Source organism: Vipera berus (genome assembly GCF_964194415.1).
Source record: "Vipera berus genome assembly, chromosome: 1".
NCBI classification, from domain to species: Eukaryota; Metazoa; Chordata; class Lepidosauria; order Squamata; family Viperidae; genus Vipera; species Vipera berus.
This window is the reverse complement of record NC_138202.1, coordinates 206,576,900-206,598,518: the sequence shown is the minus strand read 5'-3', so window position 1 is coordinate 206,598,518 and position 21,619 is coordinate 206,576,900. Positions and strand designations below refer to the sequence as shown.

The 21,619-nt window shown below is 40.1% G+C and overlaps 1 protein-coding gene across 4 annotated transcripts in view; it reads left to right on the top strand.

Annotated features, from left to right (window-relative positions):
* Positions 1-19,265, top strand: part of FBXW11 (F-box and WD repeat domain containing 11) — a 94,635-nt gene extending 75,370 nt beyond the window's left edge. For all 4 annotated transcript variants that reach the window (XM_081314038.1, XM_081314037.1, XM_081314040.1 and 1 more), the window contains 9 exons: positions 210-300; positions 7,037-7,174; positions 7,836-7,954; positions 8,418-8,667; positions 10,012-10,130; positions 13,548-13,658; positions 13,760-13,838; positions 14,303-14,490; positions 16,891-19,265. In XM_081314038.1, the coding sequence (XP_081170164.1) occupies positions 210-300; positions 7,037-7,174; positions 7,836-7,954; positions 8,418-8,667; positions 10,012-10,130; positions 13,548-13,658; positions 13,760-13,838; positions 14,303-14,464 (1,069 nt within the window). In that variant the 3' untranslated portion in view covers positions 14,465-14,490; positions 16,891-19,265. The remainder of the gene's footprint in view (positions 1-209; positions 301-7,036; positions 7,175-7,835; positions 7,955-8,417; positions 8,668-10,011; positions 10,131-13,547; positions 13,659-13,759; positions 13,839-14,302; positions 14,491-16,890) is intronic.
* Positions 19,266-21,619: the final 2,354 nt, after the last annotated feature.

Genomic DNA, 21,619 nt, shown 5'->3' with positions numbered 1-21,619 from the left:
ATGTTAAAATTGGTGGTAGGTTCATTGGAGGGCAATCAGTGTGACAAATTTTTCAACCAGCATAACAGCATTAATTAAAGTTAGTGGTATTCAGAATTTGGAGATGACTTTACAATGTCAGTATATTGCTGATATCCATAGAATCATTTCAAACATTTTTATTTACGTATGAAAAATGTAAACTTCTCTTTCTTCTTACTGTTTTACAGGGATCAGTACCTGTTTAAAAACAGACCCACAGATGGCCCTCCTAATTCATTTTATAGGTCACTGTATCCAAAGATAATACAAGATATAGAGGTACGTTTTTTAAAAAAACATTACTTTGTTTAAAATGTATTTGATACTGTAAAAGGCAAGAGGAAAAATATAGAAATCTGTTTCTGGAAGTTAACAATTTAAAGGAATTTTTGAAAATTAAAATTTAGATTCCCTGAAGAGGAAATGAGGGGTGCAATTAATAAGACATACAGTGCATTCAGAAAGTATTCAGACCCCCTTCACTTTTGTCAATTTTGTTATGAGGCAACCTGATTCTACAGTTGTTGAAATACATTTTTTCCTCATTAATCTACACTCAATACCCCATAATCACAAAGTGAAAAAGAATTTTCACGCCATCCAACCTGAACTTCAAATAAAATAAAATAAAATCAACCTTTATTGTCAGAGTAAATGTGTACAGTGAGATTAGCAGAACCTCCCTTCGTGCTCCCCCAACACAATGAATCCTACAAACAAACACACAATCTTATTGCACCATGTGAACTTACTGCACAACACGCCGGCCCCACAAATCCATTATACGATGTTGACATGAAGTTATTTTCCATTCAGGAGTCTTGACAGCCCATGGGTAGAAACTGTTCTTCAGCCTGTTGGTATGGCTGGCTATACTTCTATATCCTTGCAAATCCTCTGGAATGGCAGAAAATCCCCTAATGCAGGTGTGCAAAGCTTGTCTCATCATACCCAAAAAAGACTCAAGGCTGTAATTGCTACCAAAGATGCTTCAACAAAGTATTGAGCAAACAGTCTGAATACTTATGTCCATGTGATGTTTCAGTTTTTTTCTTTTTAATAAATTCACAAACATTTCTAAAATTCAGTGTCTACAGACCCTACTTTGGTTGTTTGTTTGTTTGATATTTCCTCCTCTCCCCCCCCCCCCCCCGGTATTGTCATAAACATTTTTGGAAGCTAACAACAGACAAGAATATACCATAGAACTAAAGAAATCAGAAAATAATTCACGTATTAGGATCCCAGAGACCTGAATGCATCCTTTGGGATCGTTTCTAAAGTTCCCTGCAGTAAAGCAGAATAGTTGTCCAACAGCCTCTAAACCTGCAGTAAAAAATGGTCAAGCCTCCTAAAATAGTTGTTCCAAATAGTTAGAAATTTGTCCAATAAATAATAAATATAACACGAGATAATGAAATATCCAACCTGCTCAATCCTACTTGTACATGGAGCTTCCGAATGGTCTCTCAAGAGTTTTGATAAAAATCAGGATACGACCCACTACATTGTTTGTTTGTTTGTGTTTCTAATTAGACTTGTATGCTACCCATCTCACCTGGAGGGTGATTGTTACCTGTTTTGGTGATCTGGGCAGCTACTACACTTTTTTGCCTTGTTCGCTTATTAAGAATAACTCCCACTTGTTCGTCAGGGATAGATTTCCACCCACACTTTTAACTCCATAAGCTTTAGAACTTGGAGCCTTCAGTTCTCTGATATCTCCAGGTCAAGTCAGAGCAGGTCTTTTTAGGATAGTTCCTCTCTTTCAAAATCAAAGCTTGATTGAATTAAAACATCATACATTCTGTCTTTTTTCCTAACCTGCTGTCAGATCCAAGGAACCAAGAGGAGTTACTTCTGAGTCGTTGCTTTGTTGCTTGCCTACAGACAGAAATCTTGCCAGACTAAAGGAGTTACCTGCATAGTACTAGATATACCATGCCAAGTGTTAGAGGGTGTCCACCTTCCCTCTTTTTCTGCTTACCAAAAATTTCAAGTTTCTTGGTCTCTTGGCTTTGTTAGGAAAGAGCCGCCCCCTCCTCCCCCCCCCAGCTCTGGCCCACATTCCACCACACCTGCCAGCACTATGAAACATCATTTTATTTCTTCAAATGCTCTTGCGCTCTCAGTTTATACATGAACTGACGGCACCATTTCTCCATGATCCCCGATTACAGTTCATCAAAAAGATACGGTCTTTCCTCCCAGCATCACTTCAGATAGCTACAGCATTTGCAGTCCTTAAGCTTTGCTACGAGGTGGCCTAACTGCCATTCCCTTTTCTGATTCATGCTCTCTGCAAAAGCAACAGCATCTACTTGATGACTTTATGGGCCAAGGCTAAGCCGTCGTCTACTTTCGTGCTGCACTTTTATCTCCATTCCCAGAGAGTTGCAGCCTTTGGAAAGGCCATATCCGGTTTGGTCAGCATAACTCACCTATTTATGTGAATCCCAGAGAACCCAACAAAGACCTGGTTAATTATGTGTAGCTTCGCTTCTTTGGTTGTCTGTAAATTCATACAATCTGCAGTTCTACCTTGCTTGTCTCAGGTGACTTCATGACCTCACTGTTCTTTTGGATCTACCTTGCCAGTCAGGAATTAAATTAAGTTGTGTGGTATGCATGGGTATGGAACTCCTGCTAAGCAGTTGTGGAAGATTCCAGATAGGGCTTTATTTAACCGGTGCATAACCAGCCTGGGGGAATTCACAGATAGCCATTTGTTGAAGAACTACAATTGGATGAGTAACTAGCATCGTCAATAAGGAGGAAACTTTGCTCAGGTTTTGGTTTCCATGCTCTGATTAGCAAAGCATCAACACTGATGTAACAGAGTAATTGTAGTTATCCTTTGAATTAGGAAAATAGTGGTAGCTACATAAGAGGGAAGAAGTGCTTGAAATAGCCAGTGCTCTGATTCCCAAACCTGGATTCTGTATTGGGCAGTGTTACATGGTCTCTGTTGTATCATCAAATATTTCACATTGGGTATAGATGAATCCTGATATCAAATAGAACCCCGAACCAGTGGTCATCCATGTATCTACCTACTAGACTACTATTTTAATTCTTTCAGATGTTTTTCTCTTTGTATTTTCATATGTATTTTTTCCTGCCAATTTCTTTGCAGCTATAACGTTTCTGTGGATTGTGGCTATATTCCCAGTATATTGGCAACTGTCACAGTGAAAAGGATTTTAGAAATTCTCAAAAATATGAAACTTTTTTCCCACAGTAGCAATACCAGACTGCTGTGTGTCTGAAATCTCATCTACCCAGAGAGTGGAATGGTGCACCTGCCTGGACTTTATCCCTAGCTCTCTGGTTTAAAGAGGAATAGCACATTCCTGTTGCTTTGATCTTCAGTCTACGCATGGAAAGAAAATTCTTTCTAAACACTTTGATAGAATTGATTTGACTAGGATTAATGAACGTCCTCTTACATGCTGCACCTCAAGAATTAGTGACCTTCCAAAATATTTGGATCACTTCAGCTATCGCCCACATGACCAGTGTGAAGAACTATAAACAGGATTTTTAATTGATAGGGCTCCCAACTTGGGCGTCCTCCTGGATTCACGACTCAATTTTGAAGACCACATAGGAGCCGTGACCAGGGGGGCTTTTGCACAGGTTCGCCTGGTGCGCCAGTTGCGTCCCTATCTGGACCGAGACGCCCTACGCACAGTTACTCATGCGCTCGTGACCTCCCGTTTGGACTACTGTAACGCTCTCTACATGGGGCTGCCCTTGAAGACCACTCGGAGGCTTCAACTGGTGCAGAATGCGGCCGCGCGAGTTGTAATGGGGGTCTCCCGATACTCCCATGTAACACCTCTACTCCGCGAGCTGCATTGGCTTCCGGTTGCCCTCCGGGTGAAATTCAAGGTGCTGGTTGTTACCTATAAAGCCCTACATGGCCTGGGTCCGGGGTATTTGAGGGAACACCTGCTGCCGGCAACAAATGCCCTTCGCCCAGTGCGCTCCCACAGGGAGGGTCTGCTCAGGGTCCCTCCGGTAAGAGATTGCCGGCGGGTGACACCCAGGGATAGGGCCTTCTCAGTGGGGGCGCCTGCCCTCTGGAACCAGCTGCCAGTGGAGCTGAGGACTGCCCCCGACCTCCGGTCATTCCGCCGGGGCCTGAAGACCTGGCTCTTTGAGCTCTCGGGCCCAGGCTGAGGAGTAATTTATTTTAATCGGGGTTTTAATTGCACAGGGTTAGTTTAATCTTTTTTAAATTGGTTTTAACTTTTGTATTGCTGGTTTTTTAAATTCCCTGTAAACCGCCCTGAGTCCTCAGGGAAAGGGCGGTATATAAATGCAATAAAATAAATAAAAATAAATTAATTAATTAAAAATTAAATAATTGGGGCCTGGAGGACCCATATAATGTATGTGATACTAATCAGTTTAAATGTTGGGGTGAGGGGAATCAAATTAAATGAGGTTTCCCAAATTCAGATACATTTTTTTACCTTAAGAATATAACGCATGTAATACTTCACGCTGTCAAAGTGCTGTTTAATTCTGTGTTCATATCCTGTACATTAAGAAAGAAAATAAGCTAGTCTGGCAAACAGCCATGATAGTAATTGAAATTCCCCAAAAAAACAGTTAGCAAACTACCCATTCCTCAGCTCTGCTTTAGAGATTTAGCTATGCTTAATCTGCAGTTGTGAGCAGTAACTATAAACGAGGAAAATAGAAAGCGGCCATAGTGTTTGAAATGACAAATAATGTTCATTTGCTACAGTAGCAAATAAGGTGTTCCCAAAAAGGGGGGGGGGGAAGAGAGAAGAGATGACCTTTATTGTCATTTTTTAAAAAATGTGAGCACACTGGCCCACGTTAAAAATGAAATCCTGTTGCCTGCTCTCGGAAGAAATTACCCTTCTACCCATAAAAAAAGTTTCCATTTCAAACCCAAATCAAATTGTCATTGTTCTGCTGAATCATTTTAGATCAGCCGTGAAAAGGATGTGCAGAGCTGCTCTTAAAAAAAAAACACAAGAGCTTGCATGGAAAATCAGGATTGTAAGAGTACTGAATTGTGTACAGCAACCACACAGATACACTGAGTTGTGTAAAGAGTTTACTTGTAGGATAAAGTAATAGCACAGTCGAAGAAACAGTCCAGGTCATACACATATACGTAAAGCATAGCCGATAGCAACAGTCCAAGGAGTCGTCTTACCAGGCAGTAAGTCAAAACACATTAATCACAGTTCTTCAGGTTCTGCATACAGTAGCAAAGCAAACGACAAACCACGACAAACAGTAATCAATAGCAGCGAGACATGAATTGTAACAGAGAGAAGCCGTGTCTCTAGCTCCCTCTTACGGCCATTAGGGACATTGCTGACACATCAGCAGAAAGTATAGCGCAGTGCATTCACTATTAAAGGTATACATTACAGCTTTAACTGCAACCATACAGTCTTGGTTTATATATTGCCAACTCAACCAGTTAGGCAATAGACATAGTCCTAACAAGCCACAGTCAGGCAGAAACAAAATCTAGATAGCTTGGTCGTGCTGGGTTTCAGGCAAAATGTTCAGGGGAATAGAGCAAGACTAGCAGGTGCCTCTTCCTTTCTCCCTGGAGCAGCTTTCACTCAGCATAACCCATCAGCCCTTGCTCCCATTCTTCCAGTGCCTCTCTTCCCTCCCTCCAACTGATGTCCCGGCACAACATAGTTTCTGACCCCCTGCACCGTCCCCCCCGTTCCCCAGTATCTTGTTTCCTTTACCACCTTTAGTCATTTATGGTCTTGGTTTTTCTCTGTAATCATCCCCAAAATTATTCTGCCCGAATCAAAACAGCTTCATTTTGTTCCACACGTGGAGTTAAAACCACGTTTGGCGTGAGTCAAATAAAATCATTTGTTCTGTGCACAGAACAATTTGGGGAGCTTTATTATTAATTGTGTCCTCGAATATATCATTTGGTTCAGAAATGAGCACTGAACTCTCTTATGGAGAAATGCCGTAGCCAAGGTTTGTTGCTCCCTCTCTGTTCAAGAAATTTTAAACCTCCAAATTGAATAAAGTAAATGTTAAAGCAAATATACATTTGTTTATAAAAAATTGAATTATAGAAACCTTACTGTATATCAGCATTAAAAACCTGATAATAAGCATCTATGTCCTTCTGAATAGTTCTGTTTTCAAGACCTTGTCTAAAATTTGAAAGCAAAGGCGCAGCCAGCTCTCTTGTGGAGCTCCTAAGGGTGGAGGCCGTCACTGTGAATCATGCCTCTTTCACAGAACAGGAACTGCAACAGGTGCACTAGAAGAGTATGCTAGAAGTGAATGCTCCAACACTGGAGGTTTTTAAGAAGAGACTGGACAACCATTTGTCTGAAATGGTATAGGGTTTCCTGCCTGAGCAGGGGGTTGGACTAGAAGACCTCCAAGGTGGCTTCCAACTCTATAATTATTATTATGATAATTATTATTAGTATGGCCCTTTGAAAATAGACCTTCCTGCAGGCGCCAAGCACTGTAAGGCTTCATAGGATGATGCCAGTACTTTTGAATTGTATCGGGAATCCTACAGATGCAAAGGTTATCTCGGAGTACTGGGTCCCACATATTAACATGTAGGCTGTTCTATTTTGTTCCAAAAGCAGCTTCGGATGGAGCCACTTTAGAGCAGGGGTCCCCAACCCCGGGTCCGTGGACCAGCACCAGGCCGCGGCATGCCAGAAACAAGTCCACGCAAACAAGCAAAGCCCCATCCGCGGGATGCAGGCAATACATGAAACTATGCCCCCCCCTCTGTTCCGCAAAAAAATCTCTCCACGGGTCTGGTCACTCATGCTCAAAAGGTTGGGGACCTCTGCTTTAGAGAATTCTGACGAGGAGGCAAGAACGAATCAGGATAACTGGGGCCACAATTGAAGCGCAAACTGGCTGGCAAAGGCTTCCTTAAGATACCATTGTGATGAAATTTCAGGGGCATCTGGTAGGATTGTGTATCACCCGAACATTTTCCGCTCTCTTGCAGACAATAGAATCTAACTGGCGATGTGGAAGGCACAACTTGCAAAGAATTCAGTGCCGCTCTGAGAATAGTAAAGGTGTTTACTGTTTACAATATGATGATGAGAAGATTATAAGCGGCCTAAGGGATAACTCCATTAAGGTAAAGGGATTTTTTTGACATTTGCAGGGAGATCATTTTTGTCATTTTATCTAGTGTGCTGTCCTATTGCAGAATCTACCTGTATCCCTCCAAAAACCCATGCAGCAGCAAACTAATAAAAAAAATAATCTTAGAACCTATATGTTTAATTGAAATATTAAGGGTTTCCCCCCAACTGGGAGGGGCTTAAATTAATGGAGACAGGGCAATAAAGGGAGATGTGTTATTTTTATTTAAGCATTTTTTTTATAAACGTATAACCGTAAATTCAGGATAATTATTCGGTTAAATGCCAGACTGGCATAGGGGCATCTAAATATATGTTTTTAAATCTGTTTTTATGTAGTTTTATTCATTTATAATATAAAATATGAAAATACAAAAGCAAGTAGTAGGGGACAACAGTAGAAAAAGGAAAACGAAAGGAGGTGTGAAGAAAGAGGGGAAGAAACAAAAGACATTTTGGAAGAACATTAAAAAAATACTTGAGGATATGTTTTTTAATCTTTACTCAAGTATTTTGTTTTTATTATGTTCTTGCAAAATTGCACAAGCACAGGAAGAAAAAAAAAAACCAGAAAAGTCTGTGTCCTGCCCTGCAATCTTTGTCACACCAACTCAGCATTTAAATAATTCTTTTTTTGTTGTTGTTGTATGGTAGATATGGGATAAAACCGGATTGGAATGTTTGAAAGTGTTAACAGGACATACTGGCTCCGTTCTTTGTCTACAGTATGATGAAAGAGTAATTGTAACTGGATCGTCTGACTCTACTGTCAGGTGAGCATTTTATAGTCAAGAAGATGGCAGAAAGAGGAATGGAGTAAAGAAAATGCAGGAATGCCTTTTCATATTTTAAGGAACACTTTAGTATTTTATTTCAGTTAATTTGGCTTCTTTCGTTACTGTTGTAGGCAGAAATCTGTTCTGCCCTCTACAAAGCTGACTTGTGCCAGAATTAATCCTAAAAATAAAACTATACAAAGAATGGCTTCTCTGTTAAATTAAAATTGTTTCATTGAATGGGTACGAAAGTGGAAGCAATATTGATGTACAAGAAGTTTGTTTCCAACGCGGGTAGCATATGATTTCATAGATACAGTTTGTATAACTTGTGTATATCATTCAGCATTTAATCAGTTGCGTAGTCATAGCACTCTGAAAATTGGTATAGCGTAAAAGAGAGAAAAACTCTCCACTAATTGTCAGCTTCATAACACTTGACCAAGTTTTCTTTCCTCAGAGTCTGGGATGTGAATACAGGTGAAGTCTTGAACACTTTAATTCATCATAATGAAGCAGTGCTTCACTTGCGGTTTAGTAATGGTTTAATGGTGACCTGTTCAAAGGATCGCTCTATTGCTGTTTGGGACATGGCTTCAGCAACTGACATCACTTTGCGCCGAGTATTAGTTGGCCATCGGGCTGCTGTTAATGTTGTGGACTTTGATGATAAATATATTGTATCTGCTTCTGGAGATAGGACCATTAAAGTAAGTTGGCAATAAGTTTCTAAAGCAGTGATGAATCTATTTAGCACACATCTAACATCTGAAATCTCTCTAAATTAATTTCTATAGCTATTTGTTCAATTACTTTTGCTTTTAAAACATTATCCAGATTTTTAAATTCATTTTATGGCTTGTGACTTCTATAATACTGTTCTCATAATGTCCTTGGAGGATACTTTGATTGGTCTATAATATTTGCAACTGATTAAATAAAGCACATTTATATTAGTTAATTTGTTTGAGGAGTGTGATGGCTCACATGTTTAGGATACTGGGCTGACAATTTGTAGGCTCACGTTCAGGACCTGGTTGTTTCCACGGGATGGAGTGAGCCCCCACATCCAGTTTTGGTCACCACGATGTAAAAATGATGTTGAAAGTCTAGAAAGAGTACAGAGAAGAGCAACAAAGATGATTAGGGGACTGGAGGCTAAAACATTCAAGGAACGGTTGCTGGAATTGGGTATGTGTAGTTTAATGAAGAGAAGGGTGAGGGGTGACATGATAGCAGTGTTCCAATATCTCAGGGGTTGCCACAAAGAAGAGAGAGTCAAGCTATTCTCGAAAGCATCTGAAGGCAGGACAAGAAGCAATGGAGGGAAACTAATCAAGGAGAGAAGCAACCTAGAACAGGGATCTTCAAACTTGGCCCTTTTATGACTTGTGGACTTCAACTCCCAGAATTCCTCAGCCAGGTACACTGGCTGACGAATTCTGGGAGTTGAAGTCCACAAGTCATAAAAGGGCCAAGTTTGAAGACCCCTGACCTAGAACTAAGGAGAAATTTCCTGACAGTTAGAACAATTAAATCAGTGGAACAACCTGTCTCCAGAAGCTGTGAATGCTCCAACACTGGAAATTTTTAAGAAGAGACTGGACAACTATCCTGCCTGAGTAGAGGGTTGGGCTACATGACCTCCAAGGTCCCTTCCAACATGATGATGATGATGATGATGATGATGATGATGATGATGTCCAACCCAGAGTTGTCATACGAATGGATTTTAATGCTAGCTGATATTTGGGAAGGTGTATTTAGCAGATTGGGGGCACATGCTGTGACGAATAATAGGAAAAAAACCTGCTGTTCAAAAATACTCTTACTCATTTAATGCAGGATGTTGTCCAATGCTGTTGTTAATATAACAAAAAATGCACTTGTGAGTTTTATATATACTAAGGAAAGCTTTTCAGCATTGAGAATTAGATTCATAGAATGAAAATTTCGTCAGGATTCATGTTAAGCTCTCCAAAATTTTTGAGCCATGGTCTTTCATCCTTAAATGACAGAATTTCCAAATTGCCTCCCTCTTATTTTCTACACAGGTCTGGAGTACAAGCACATGTGAATTTGTTCGCACTCTTAATGGGCACAAAAGGGGTATTGCCTGCCTCCAGTATAGGGATCGACTTGTTGTGAGTGGATCATCAGACAATACCATTAGGTAGGTAGTGAAATTGCTTTTATTTGAACAATGTCAGTGGGACATGTTCTGATGTATGAGAGCAGCCTTAGTTTTGCACATGCTAAATATCTGAGAACTGGGGGGAAAGCCATGTAGAAAGTAGGAAAAAATAAAAAGGGAAAATAGCAATTCCGTGTTTTTAGAGAAGTGTAGATGGTACCCAGTTCATTCTTTGTTGATAGGACTTCTGACAATAGGACAGAGAAATTCCCCCTGTCCCATGACATTCCAACCTCTCCCTCACAGCTACAGTCATGGCCGAAATTGTTGGCACCCCAGAAATTTTTCCAGAAAATCAAGTATTTCTCACAGAAAAGTATTGCAGGAACACATGTTTTGCTATACACAGGTTTATTCCCTTTGTGTGTATTGGAACACAACAAAAAAAAGGGAGGAAAAAAAGCAAATTGGACATAATGTCAAACAAAACTCCAAAAATGGGCCAGACAAAATTATTGGCACCCTTAACTTAATATTTGGTTGCACACCCTTTGGAAAAAATAACTGAAATCAGTCGCTTCCTATAACCATCAATAAGCTTCTTACACCTCTCACCCGGAATTTTGGACCACTCTTCCTTTGCAAACTGCTCCAGGTCTCTCTTGGAAGGGCGCCTTTTCCCAACAGCAATTTTAAGATCTCTCCACAGGTGTTCAATGGGATTCATATTGCTGGCCACTTCAGAACTCTCCAGCGCTTTCTTGCCATCCATTTCTGGGTGCTTTTTGACATATGTTTGGGGTCATTGTCCTGCTGGAAGACCCAAGATCTCAGATACAAACCCAGCTTTCTGACACTGGGCTCTACAGTGCGACCCAAAATCCTTTGGTAATCCTCAGATTTCATGATGCCTTGTACACATTCAAAGCACCCAGTGCCAGAGGCAGCAAAACAACTCCAAAACATCATTGAACCTCCACCACATTTCACTGTAGGTACTGTGTTCTTTTCTTTGTAGGCCTCATTTCGTTTTCGGTAAACAGTAGAATGATGAGCTTTACCAAAAAGCTCTATCTTGGTCTCATCTGTCCACAAGACGTTTTCCCAGAAGGATTTTGGCTTACTCAAGTACATTTTGGCAAACTGTAATCTTGCTTTTTTATGTCTCTGTGTCAGCAGTGGGGTCCTCCTGGGTCTCCTGCCATAGCATTTCATTTCATTTAAATGTCGACGGATAGTTTGCGCTGACATTGATGCTCCCTGAGCCTGCAGGACAGCTTGCATTCCTTTGGAACTTGTTTGGGGCTGCTTATCCACCATCCGGACTATCCTGCGTTGCAACCTTTCATCAATTTTTCTCTTCTGTCCACAACCAGGGAGATTCGCTACAGTGCCATGGGTTGCAAACTTCTTGATAATGTTGCGCACTGTGGACAAAGGCAAATCTAGATCTCTGGAGATGGACTTGTAACCTTGAGATTGTTGATATTCGTCCACAATTTTGGTTCTCAAGTCCTCAGACAGTTCTCTTCTCCTCTTTCTGTTGTCCATGCTTAGTGTGGCACACACAGACACACAATGCAAAGACTAAGTGAACTTCTCTCCTTTTTATCTGCTTTCAGGTGTGATTTTTAGATTGCCCACACCTGTTACTTGCCCCAGGTGAGTTTAAAGGAGCATCACATGGTTGAAGCAATCTTGTTTACCCACAATTTTGAAAGGGTGCAAATAATTTTGTCCGGCCCATTTTTGGAGTTTTGTTTGACATTATGTCCAATTTGCTTTTTTTCCTCCCTTTTTTATTGTGTTCCAATACACACAAAGGGAATAAACCTGTGTATAGCAAAACATGTGTTCCTGCAATACTTTTCTGTGAGAAATACTTGATTTTCTGGAAAAATTTCTGGGGTGCCAACAATTTTGGCCATGACTGTATTTACCTTACATGTCTGGAGACAAATTAGGATCAGGTTTGTGGGTCTACACCAGGAGTGTCAAACTGCCGGCCCATGGGCCAGACGCGTCATCTGGAAGCCGTGCCCACCCCATTGCCGGTAATGGCAAAAAAACGTCCCGATACATTGCACGACATCACGTGACGTTGCGAGTTTGACATGTCTGGTCTACACAGTGGGAGTGGGAAAATAATTGGAGGAGATTTTAAAGAGCAAGATTTATTTTTGTGATAAATCAGACGTTTTATAGAGTTATGCCAATACTGAATTCAGATTAATCTATATACTTTGTAAGTTACATTTCAGTGTTTCCCAAATTTTCCAATTCTTCTAGTAGAAAAAAAAAGAACACTCTAGAGAGAAATGGCCATTCTCCAGTGTTTTGGGGAGGGGGCAGAATTAACCCTCATTCCTTCATATTTCTAAGCCCAATTCCTCCAGTTGCTCTTTACTCACTTCCAAGGTAATTCCTACATACTTCCGTAGATGTCCACCCTTATGCTATCATAAATCCTTGGCCGTCTTATTGAAAAATCTTAGGTAATTGTCAGGACCCACCCCAATCCATGTCTTAGGAAAACAAAAACTCTTGGAGTCAGTTCTAGTCCAAAAGGAATTTTTACTAGGACATGTTTGGTTGTGGAAATACAAGACAGGACCTGGTATTGTTTTACAGATTGAAACTTTATAAAGAGTTCCCGGTTCAACCCCCCTTCCCTCAACCCCATTTGGTCTGCCCCCCATCATTTACTTTGTGTCATTCCTTTCATGGGAAAAAGGGAACTTCGGATCTTTACTGTTATTGCCTTCTTCCTTTACAGATTCAAATGGAGACACAGGCCAGATGCCTCCTTCCCTAACCCTCCCCTTTGTTCCCCCAGTTCAAAAGGTTTCCCTTGGTCTTTGAAATAACCTAAGGCAGGCTGAATCCACATCCGCTCCTCCTTCCTCGGGAGATGGCAGAATCCAGGGGGGTGGGAATAATGTTTTAAACATACATTTATGAATGTGATATAAATGGATTCTGACAGTAATCTTATTGGTTTGTCTACAGAAAAGGGAAGCGTGGTGGAAAGGATATGCAAAAACAGTGCACTAGAAACAAGCCAATATGTTGATACCCAAGCAACTTAGCTGATTAAATACTAAAACATAGGAGTAAAAATACAGCATTTCAGAATAAGTTGATGTCTACCAAATTAATCCATTGATTCAGATATTATGCCATGTTTGAACGAGTGAAGGGAAAGTCTGGGATGATATTAAACTGAATTGAATTTGCCTGTTCCAGTTTGTTTTGCAGACTTTTAGTACAAGTGGGACTTTGTGAATTAACATTTGCTGTTTGCTGGTAGCATGTTCATCTTGATCAAGTGGCAGTTACCCTTGTAGCAGTGTGCTAGGACTGGCAGCAAGTGAACTCTCCCCTGCAAGAGAAAAGTAGACACTTAATATGCGTCCACTCTTGTTTTTTAAACAAACTGTATTGTGTTTTTTCCAGACTTTGGGACATTGAATGTGGAGCATGTTTAAGAGTGCTAGAAGGACACGAAGAGCTGGTTAGATGTATACGATTTGATAACAAAAGGATTGTAAGCGGAGCCTATGATGGGTATGTGTTTCAAAGCTTTTTCCAAGGCTGTTTTTTGTTTTGTGTTTGCAACTTTATCTACGTGTTAGAAAGGCGCCTTATACATTTTCTTTAATTTGTAGCAAAATCAAAGTTTGGGACCTGCAAGCTGCTCTTGATCCTCGAGCTCCAGCAAGTACACTATGCTTACGTACATTGGTGGTAAGCAGATTTGGATGAACCCTTAATTTATGGTTATATAACAATAGGATTTATGTATAGGTTTTTTTCGTTATAAAAGTACTAGATATAAGTGGAAATTGTGAGCCTTTTCTTTTGAAACTGCTGTGGTAAAGAGCCTGAGAGTTGTACACTTGGCGGGGTGGGGTGGGGGGATCTTAAGGAGGTAGGATATCCCGATATCCCTGTGCCTATGAACTTTTAAGGTCCTAAAATGTTATTATTATGGAACATTACTCCAGGCATTCTATCTTCCAAATAGTATCGTTTGCTTAAGGAAATGTACTTTATGTCATGTGCACTTTATATATACTTTTTCTGTGAAGTAAACTATTACATTGCAGCAAATATGGTTGCCCCCCCCCAAATAAACTTTGAGCTACTCCTAAAAGTAATGTTTAACTTGAGTATCTGCCCTATTAACTATAAACCTCTGCATGTTTCAGGAACACTCTGGACGCGTGTTTAGACTCCAATTTGATGAATTTCAAATTATTAGTAGTTCCCACGATGACACCATTTTGATCTGGGATTTTTTAAATGTGCCTCCCAATGCACAAAATGAAACCCGCTCTCCATCCAGAACGTACACTTACATCTCCAGATAACACTCTGTAATTTACGGTTCTCCAAGGTAAGCATTTATCTTGCTCTTTTATTTGCTGCAATTTCCATTTTTTTTATCATGGCCCTTGCACTCCCAAAGAATTGTCATTTATACTTGTGAATTCACTTTGGAAAAGAAAAGAAAAAATAGATGTGAACTTTTCTATTATTGTAAACCCAGTAATTGGCAAATATATATATATATATATGTGTGTGTGTGTGTGTGTGTGTGTGTGTGTGTTTTCTGAGGTTTATGTGTGTGTGTGTGTGTGTGTGTATACACACACACACATATATTTTGAAATAGGATGTTCCACGTTTGTACCATGGTGTTGATCTCAATTTAGCAGCATCAGAATATTTCTGAAGGAAGAAAGAGATGCTGTTTTACATGCACAAAATGAAGCAAATTGATACTCCTCAGATATTTTAGGAGTCCTATTCCTACAGTCCTTTCAATGTAAACAAAAATCAAGCATTATAGAAGTGGTGATCCATCTTATTACCTACATAGACCCTAATTAATTTTGAAGCATTCTATTGGGGTTTTTTTAGGCCTTTAAAATATCTGGAGTGCAGACATCCGGATGACTACTAGATGGCAGCAAAGAGTTGATGTTTTCCACCATCTGGTGATTTTTGCAGCCCAGATAGATCAGACCTAAGACAATCTAATACTTGAATTCTTTAATCACAATTAAATTGTTCATAAAATCTTTGCTATTATTATGAAAATGGCAAGACTGTTGGCTGAATGTAAAAATTCAAATTCTTTTCATTGAAGGGATGTTCAGAAGTGTGAATAAGTTTCGGTTGTCTTATTACTGTTCCTCCGTTCCAGCTACTTCACTCTTCGCTATTGCCTGTCTCTTCATTGTCAGAAGGTTGCACTGATATCATACCATTATTCTTATAGCCAGGCCTTATAACCTTGTAAAATAACACATCGTATGAAATAACAATGAATTGTACTAATGATAGAGGGACAATTTTATACACTGCTAGTTCCTTGTGTTTCTACATGGGTGAGGAAAATATTTAGGTGAAAACATCTTAGCAGGCTAATAAAGAAACTAATTGCTTTCCGATCAAAATGCTCTGGCATGATATGGGCAGGGCTGACTTTCCTACTCCATGGTCAGAGTAGAAGCTGAGCGTCTTGGTAGAGAAAATAATTCTTTATTTGTATGGAACTCTGTGTCTCCAATTACCTGTTAGGTGTAACACAGGGCTTTTCAACCAGTGGTACGGGTACCACCTGTGGTACATTGGCACCTGGCAGGTGGTACGCGACCATCCTAGAAAAGTAGCAGGGGAGGGGAATGAGCTGGAGCTGCAGGGCTGTCGGCTCAGTGGAAGCACCAGGATCGGTGCCAGACTCCAGCTGTAGCTCGGCGCTGATCCTGGCGTTTCTGAGCCCAGAAGAAGCGCCGATCAGCTGGAATGTTGCAGCATCTCCAGGGTCTTGTGATTTACATTCAGATGCTTGGCAACTGATTCATATTTATGATGCTTACAGTGTCCCAGGTTCATGTGAAGCGACCAAAACCTGCTGCAACCACCCAGCAGAGGGGGTGGGGAATAAAAACCAAACACCCCATCCCCGCTGCCAATCCTCAACAGAAATGCTCACAACAATGAAAACCTCGGAGAGGAGGAAGAGCACTGCCGGGCGGGCAGGCAGGTGTCTTGCTTGGCTGTGGCTTGGGGGGCACTTTTTCAGTGCCGTTGTAACATAGAACAGTCACTAAGCGAACTGCTGGAAGTCGACTATCTGTACTTCATCACTTTTTTTTTTTTTTGGTCATGAAGTTTTTGATACCTTGCTAGGCGACTGGTGGTACTCGGATGTTGCCATATCCTAAAGTGGTACAATGGGTGAAAAGGTTGAAAAGCCCTGGTGTAACACAACCCTGGTTTGGTCAAACATTCATCAGTACAGATCTTATTGTAACATTCTTGCTAGGCGCTTTATTTTATTTGATCCAAGTCTTTTTGTGTTGGACCTGGCATCCTACAGCAGCTAACAATTTCAATCAAAATTTAAGGGAATCAAACAGTCTTATTTGTTCTAAGTCAGGGGTAGGCAACCTCGGCTCTTTTATGACTCATGGACTTCAACTCCCAGAATTGCTGGCTCAGGAATTCTGGGAGTTGAAGTCCATGAGTCATAAAAGAGCCGAGGTTGCCTACCCCTGTTCTAAGTGGTCGGAACAGCAGAGTAAGCCAAATTGAATTTAAAATCATTGTTTTTAAACAATGATTGCATCAAAGTGATCTCTAGCGCAGGTGGGTCCTGCTGAGTCAATTTAATTACAAAAACTAATAAACTCTGTCCTCCATTGTTAATAGATCATAGCCTTCTATCTCCCAAAAAGACGTAATTGTTTTAACTTAATTTTAAACCCATGATTTTCATTTTTTGTAGGGATTCCACAGTCTTTGAACTACGGGACATTTGGCTATCACACATCTGAAGACAATAGCCGCAGCTAAAGTTGGAAGTGGTTTTAGGTGCTGTGTAGATGTAAAGCAGCACAATTCTTTCTCTCCGTGTAACTTTTTCCAGTCCTCCTCCACTCAGTGGTCTCTTAAGGAATTGACGAGGAATTCACTTGAGTCCAGCCCCTCCCTCACCTCAGTGCAAGATCCAAAGCTTCATGAGTAGATTTCCCATATACGCTGAACCCCATGGCTTGTTTTTCCAGGAGTAAATCAGATGTCAAGGATGGACTTGACCTAATTTATATTTGCTTTGCACTTTTGTCTGACTCTGAAGAAGAAAAAAACATTCTCAAGTGAAATGTGGGTGCCAAACGCATTACCCAGAATGTACAGAGCTTTGTTTTCAAAGTCACCTCATCCCGCAGCTTTTACATTTCACGATTAATGCGGATCCTGCTGTGTTTGCTCAGAGTCTCAGTTGGACTGGCAGAAATACTTTGGAATGGTTCAGTAACCTTTTGGACAATAATTTACTTCTGCACCTGTAATTTGCTTTAATTTAAAGATTGTAAATTGGGCTAGATTATCAAAACTAGAGATGTACAGCATTGTCTTTTCTTTAACTTGTACTCTGTACTTACAACTGTCTTTCTCTTCCTCCTAATGTTTGGTATAGTCAGACCCTTCCTGTGTGCTTGCCTCATTCTTTCCAATACTGTACCTGTATAAGCATGTAGATATAATGTACATAAAACATTGTAACCTCCAAGGGCTGGGAGTCGGGGCCTTCTGATGCTGTATACAGATGCCAAGGGAGAAGCTTTTAAGTACCCAGGCATTCTTACTACTGGCACCATATGGAGTTGGGATGTATTAGAAACATTTTTCTGTGAAAGGGAGAGCGTTGGCATTCATTAGGATTTCCTTCTTCCTTTTTAATTGGGAGGACATATCTTAATGTTAACTTCTAAGCATAAGACCTTTTTATTTAAAGAAAAAAAGTTAAAATTTCTTTCACTATTCCACTATGCAATATTTGCAAACCATCTTGAAGCCACTGTCTAAAGTTGAAGAGACATCAACCCTTTAAATGTCTCTTTGAGTTGTCCGTGATTTCCATGCCAGTATGCTGAATTGGAAGATGAATCGCTTATTCCATTGAGACCTTAGAGGAGATGATTGGTGTACCTTACCATTTATTTGGAGTCACCTAGCAGGAAATGGCACAGTGGGGGTTTTTTCTAAGTATGACTGGCCATGGCTATTAATTCAGTATCTCCCTATATACAGAAACATACTCCTTTGAAATTATTGTCTCCATGTTTTTAAATTATTGCTCTGCAACATTGTTCAATAGCTTCTCTTAATGTTCTTTAGAAGTTATTAATAAATAAAAATACTGGTTGGTCCAGGAGCAATTGTTGGCATGGATGTGGGTGATATCATATGGTATTCTATCTGCTTTCCTTTTGCTGCCACTGCTGATCCCCCCCTCTTATCCCCGCCCCCTTTTTTTGGTTGAGGGGTCAAGGAATGTTGATAACCAATATAAATGACCAATGAATGAATTTTGCTTATTTAGTGGAACAGCTTACGATTGGCTATTTCACTTGCACACCACCTAGTTTGTCGAATAAAAAAAAATATGAAAGCACACATCGGATGTGAGAAAGGTACAACTTGAGCTGCTTCCGGTTTCCACTCTTCACCTCCCAGTCAACTCTGTTGAGCTCCTAAGTTCTGAACACGGGAAAAAAAAGATATTACATGGATCTGATCCAATCTACAAAATGCTTTTAAGAGGACACTTTCCCATATCAGATGTTGAGATGGGCCACAGTTACAGAAATGGTTTTGCCTCTTCCCCCCCATCCCCACGTCACCTAATAGCTGCAACACGAAAGACTTGATACTGCAGCCTTGAAAATAAAAGGTATTTACGGACAACCATCCATTTTTAATGCATGTGTAAGATGAAATTCATGTTTTCCCATGGGAAATGATGGTATTTGAAGATGCAGCCTAAACTACTATTGATTGTGCTTGGTGTAACGTAGCCGTGGAATTCGTAACTGACACCCAAGGAGCTTCACTCCTGGGATGAATGATACTACCGGCTGTACTCTGGACTTTGTTTTGCTAATCATTGCTGATCAGCTGTATGTTACTGCTAGATTAATGTTTCAAAGCACTGGGATAGTCTTATTCTAACTTGTAATTATGTTTGCCAATTACCTGTTTGGAAAGTTTGTGTATGAACAGCTTATCGGACAACTGTTGAAATGTACAGATATTGTTGATGATATAAGGCTTTGTACTGTGGAATGTGCTTAATAAAAAAACCCCTCTAAATTTACATCTTTCTATACATGTAACCAATGCTATTGAACGTATTTGTAAAGGACTTAGATAAGAGGTTTCCAAACAGTTGTCAAATTTACAGATGACGTAGTTTGGAGAACAGCAATACTCATACAAAAGGAAACGACATCTTGATGATCCCCAAACTGAACACAAGCCAACAATGTAATGAAGACAAAAACAAAAAAACCCAAACACTAAGCAATCCTAGGCTGCATCAAGAAAAGTTTTTTTCCCCCCTGCATTGGTTAGATCATAATCTAGAATATTGGGTTTCAGTTCTGGGCACTGAGATTTAGGGAGGAGATTGACAAACTGAAGCATGTTCAGGGAAAAACAAGATAATAAGGAGCTTAAAAGGAAAAACCTGTGAGAAGTGATTGGATGTATTAAGGATGTTTAGCCTGGAGAAAACTAGGGAGGCATGACAGCTATCTTCAAATACAGTGGCACCTTGGTACTCAACTGCTTTGAAACTAATTGAATTTGGTACTTAACACATTTTGACATGAGATCTTTGTCCCGATTCTCATCATTTGTTTGGAACTCATTGCACCCCTCCCCTCCCCAGAACCAATTAACGAGTACCAAGGTACCATTGTATTTGAAGAGCTGCTATCCTATGTAGAATTCTAGGCAGAATTGTTGCAGAATCAATTGGAAATTGTTTTAAATTAGCTTTGGTTTCAGCAAAAGTTTCTAACAATGAGAGCTTTTCAGCACAGGCTGCATAGCTATTTGTCAGGGACGCTGTAGTGGTTGATAGCAGCACTGGAGAGTGGGATGAACTGAGTGATGTCCCTTCTGACCTTTACATTCTATGGTTAATATTATTTTGCTACATTTGCTCATTATCATAATTTTGATAACGAAATTGATGGGCAGTGGGACTGGTAAGGCAGAATTGGCTGGTGGGTGGATGAGAATAAGAAACGGGAATTGAAGAAAACCAGGCAGCAGCAGCAGCTCTGTTGAAATTGGTGAACAAGAAATCAAGAACTTTTTTAACAAGCTAAAATAAAAACTGAATTCAAATCGGCATCATACGGCAACCAGCTATTACATGAAAGGCAAGTAATTTATTACATTCAGAGAAGGTACATTTCCAGCCAGACCGTGGCGGAGAGCTAGTGGCCTTCTCTACATATTGCAGAGTATGTTTGGTTATACTGAATGCAAACTACATATGAGTTGACGGGTGAATCCCAGAATGCATATCCCTACAACATCTGGGAGCACTTTTACTAAGCAACTGGAGGATTGTAGAATTGGATTGAAATCACTCATTCTACCGTTTCACCTAATGGATGATCATGGTTTTTAGTATTTGGGGATGAAGGAGAACAATAAATCAATTTTCTCTAGCATACATCTCCCAACCCTTGAACACCGCTCTTCACAATGACCCCTCATCATTTTAAAACCCCTTCTCTGCATTTCCTCTCATGCTGCCCAAATTCTTAAATGATGCCATGAGTGGAATTGTACATAGCATGCCAACTCCATCACCCCGTACTCTTCTGCAAAATAATTACAGTATTGGCAATTTTATTTTAGGACAGTGCCATTTTCACAGCAATTATATGACACTTCAAGTACCCTTACATAATTATTGATGGGGGGGAGAGATGGGGCAAAATAAAAAGTCTAAATACAACAAATAGTTTGTGTGGATAACTATCCAGTTTTATTTATTTTATTTATTTTAAAAAGGTTTTTTTAGTTGTCATTACTCCCAGCACCCCCATTCTGTTTCTCCTTCGATCAGCAGCCCTGAAAATAACTTTCCATTTCAGTTTGCTTATGCCAGGACTCCTACTGCTTGGCTGTTTCTTGGGGTGTTTCCCCTCCATCTGCACAAATAGAAAAGGGTTAGCTTTGCACCTCAGGAATGAGGAGATAAAAAAAGGAGATTATTTATTTTTCCACCGAAGTTAGAAATATATTAGAGAGGTTGCAAAAGTGTTTTGTTTCAGGAAATTTCATCATGTCTCCAGGAAAAAAAAACCCCCACCATAATTGGCCTCAGATTTACTAATAACCTTTTTTCATTCTTGTAATTTGAGGAATTGTAGGTCATCTCGGGGTGACTGTAGTTAAGGATAGTTTAGTTCCTCTGTGAATACCTAGTTTCTGCAGCAGTTGCCCCCTCCTCAGATCTTAAAAAAAAGCCATTGGCCTGGGGCTCTAATAGCCAGTATTTTTGGCATAAGCTTGCATACTTTTAGCATATGGAAATATTTTTAAGAACACATACCAGGCTTTCACTCTTAAAAGTGAAATGTTCCAACAAATTAACCAATGTGTATATAGCATTCTTTTTTAAAAAAAAATGTTCAGACACCCACCCA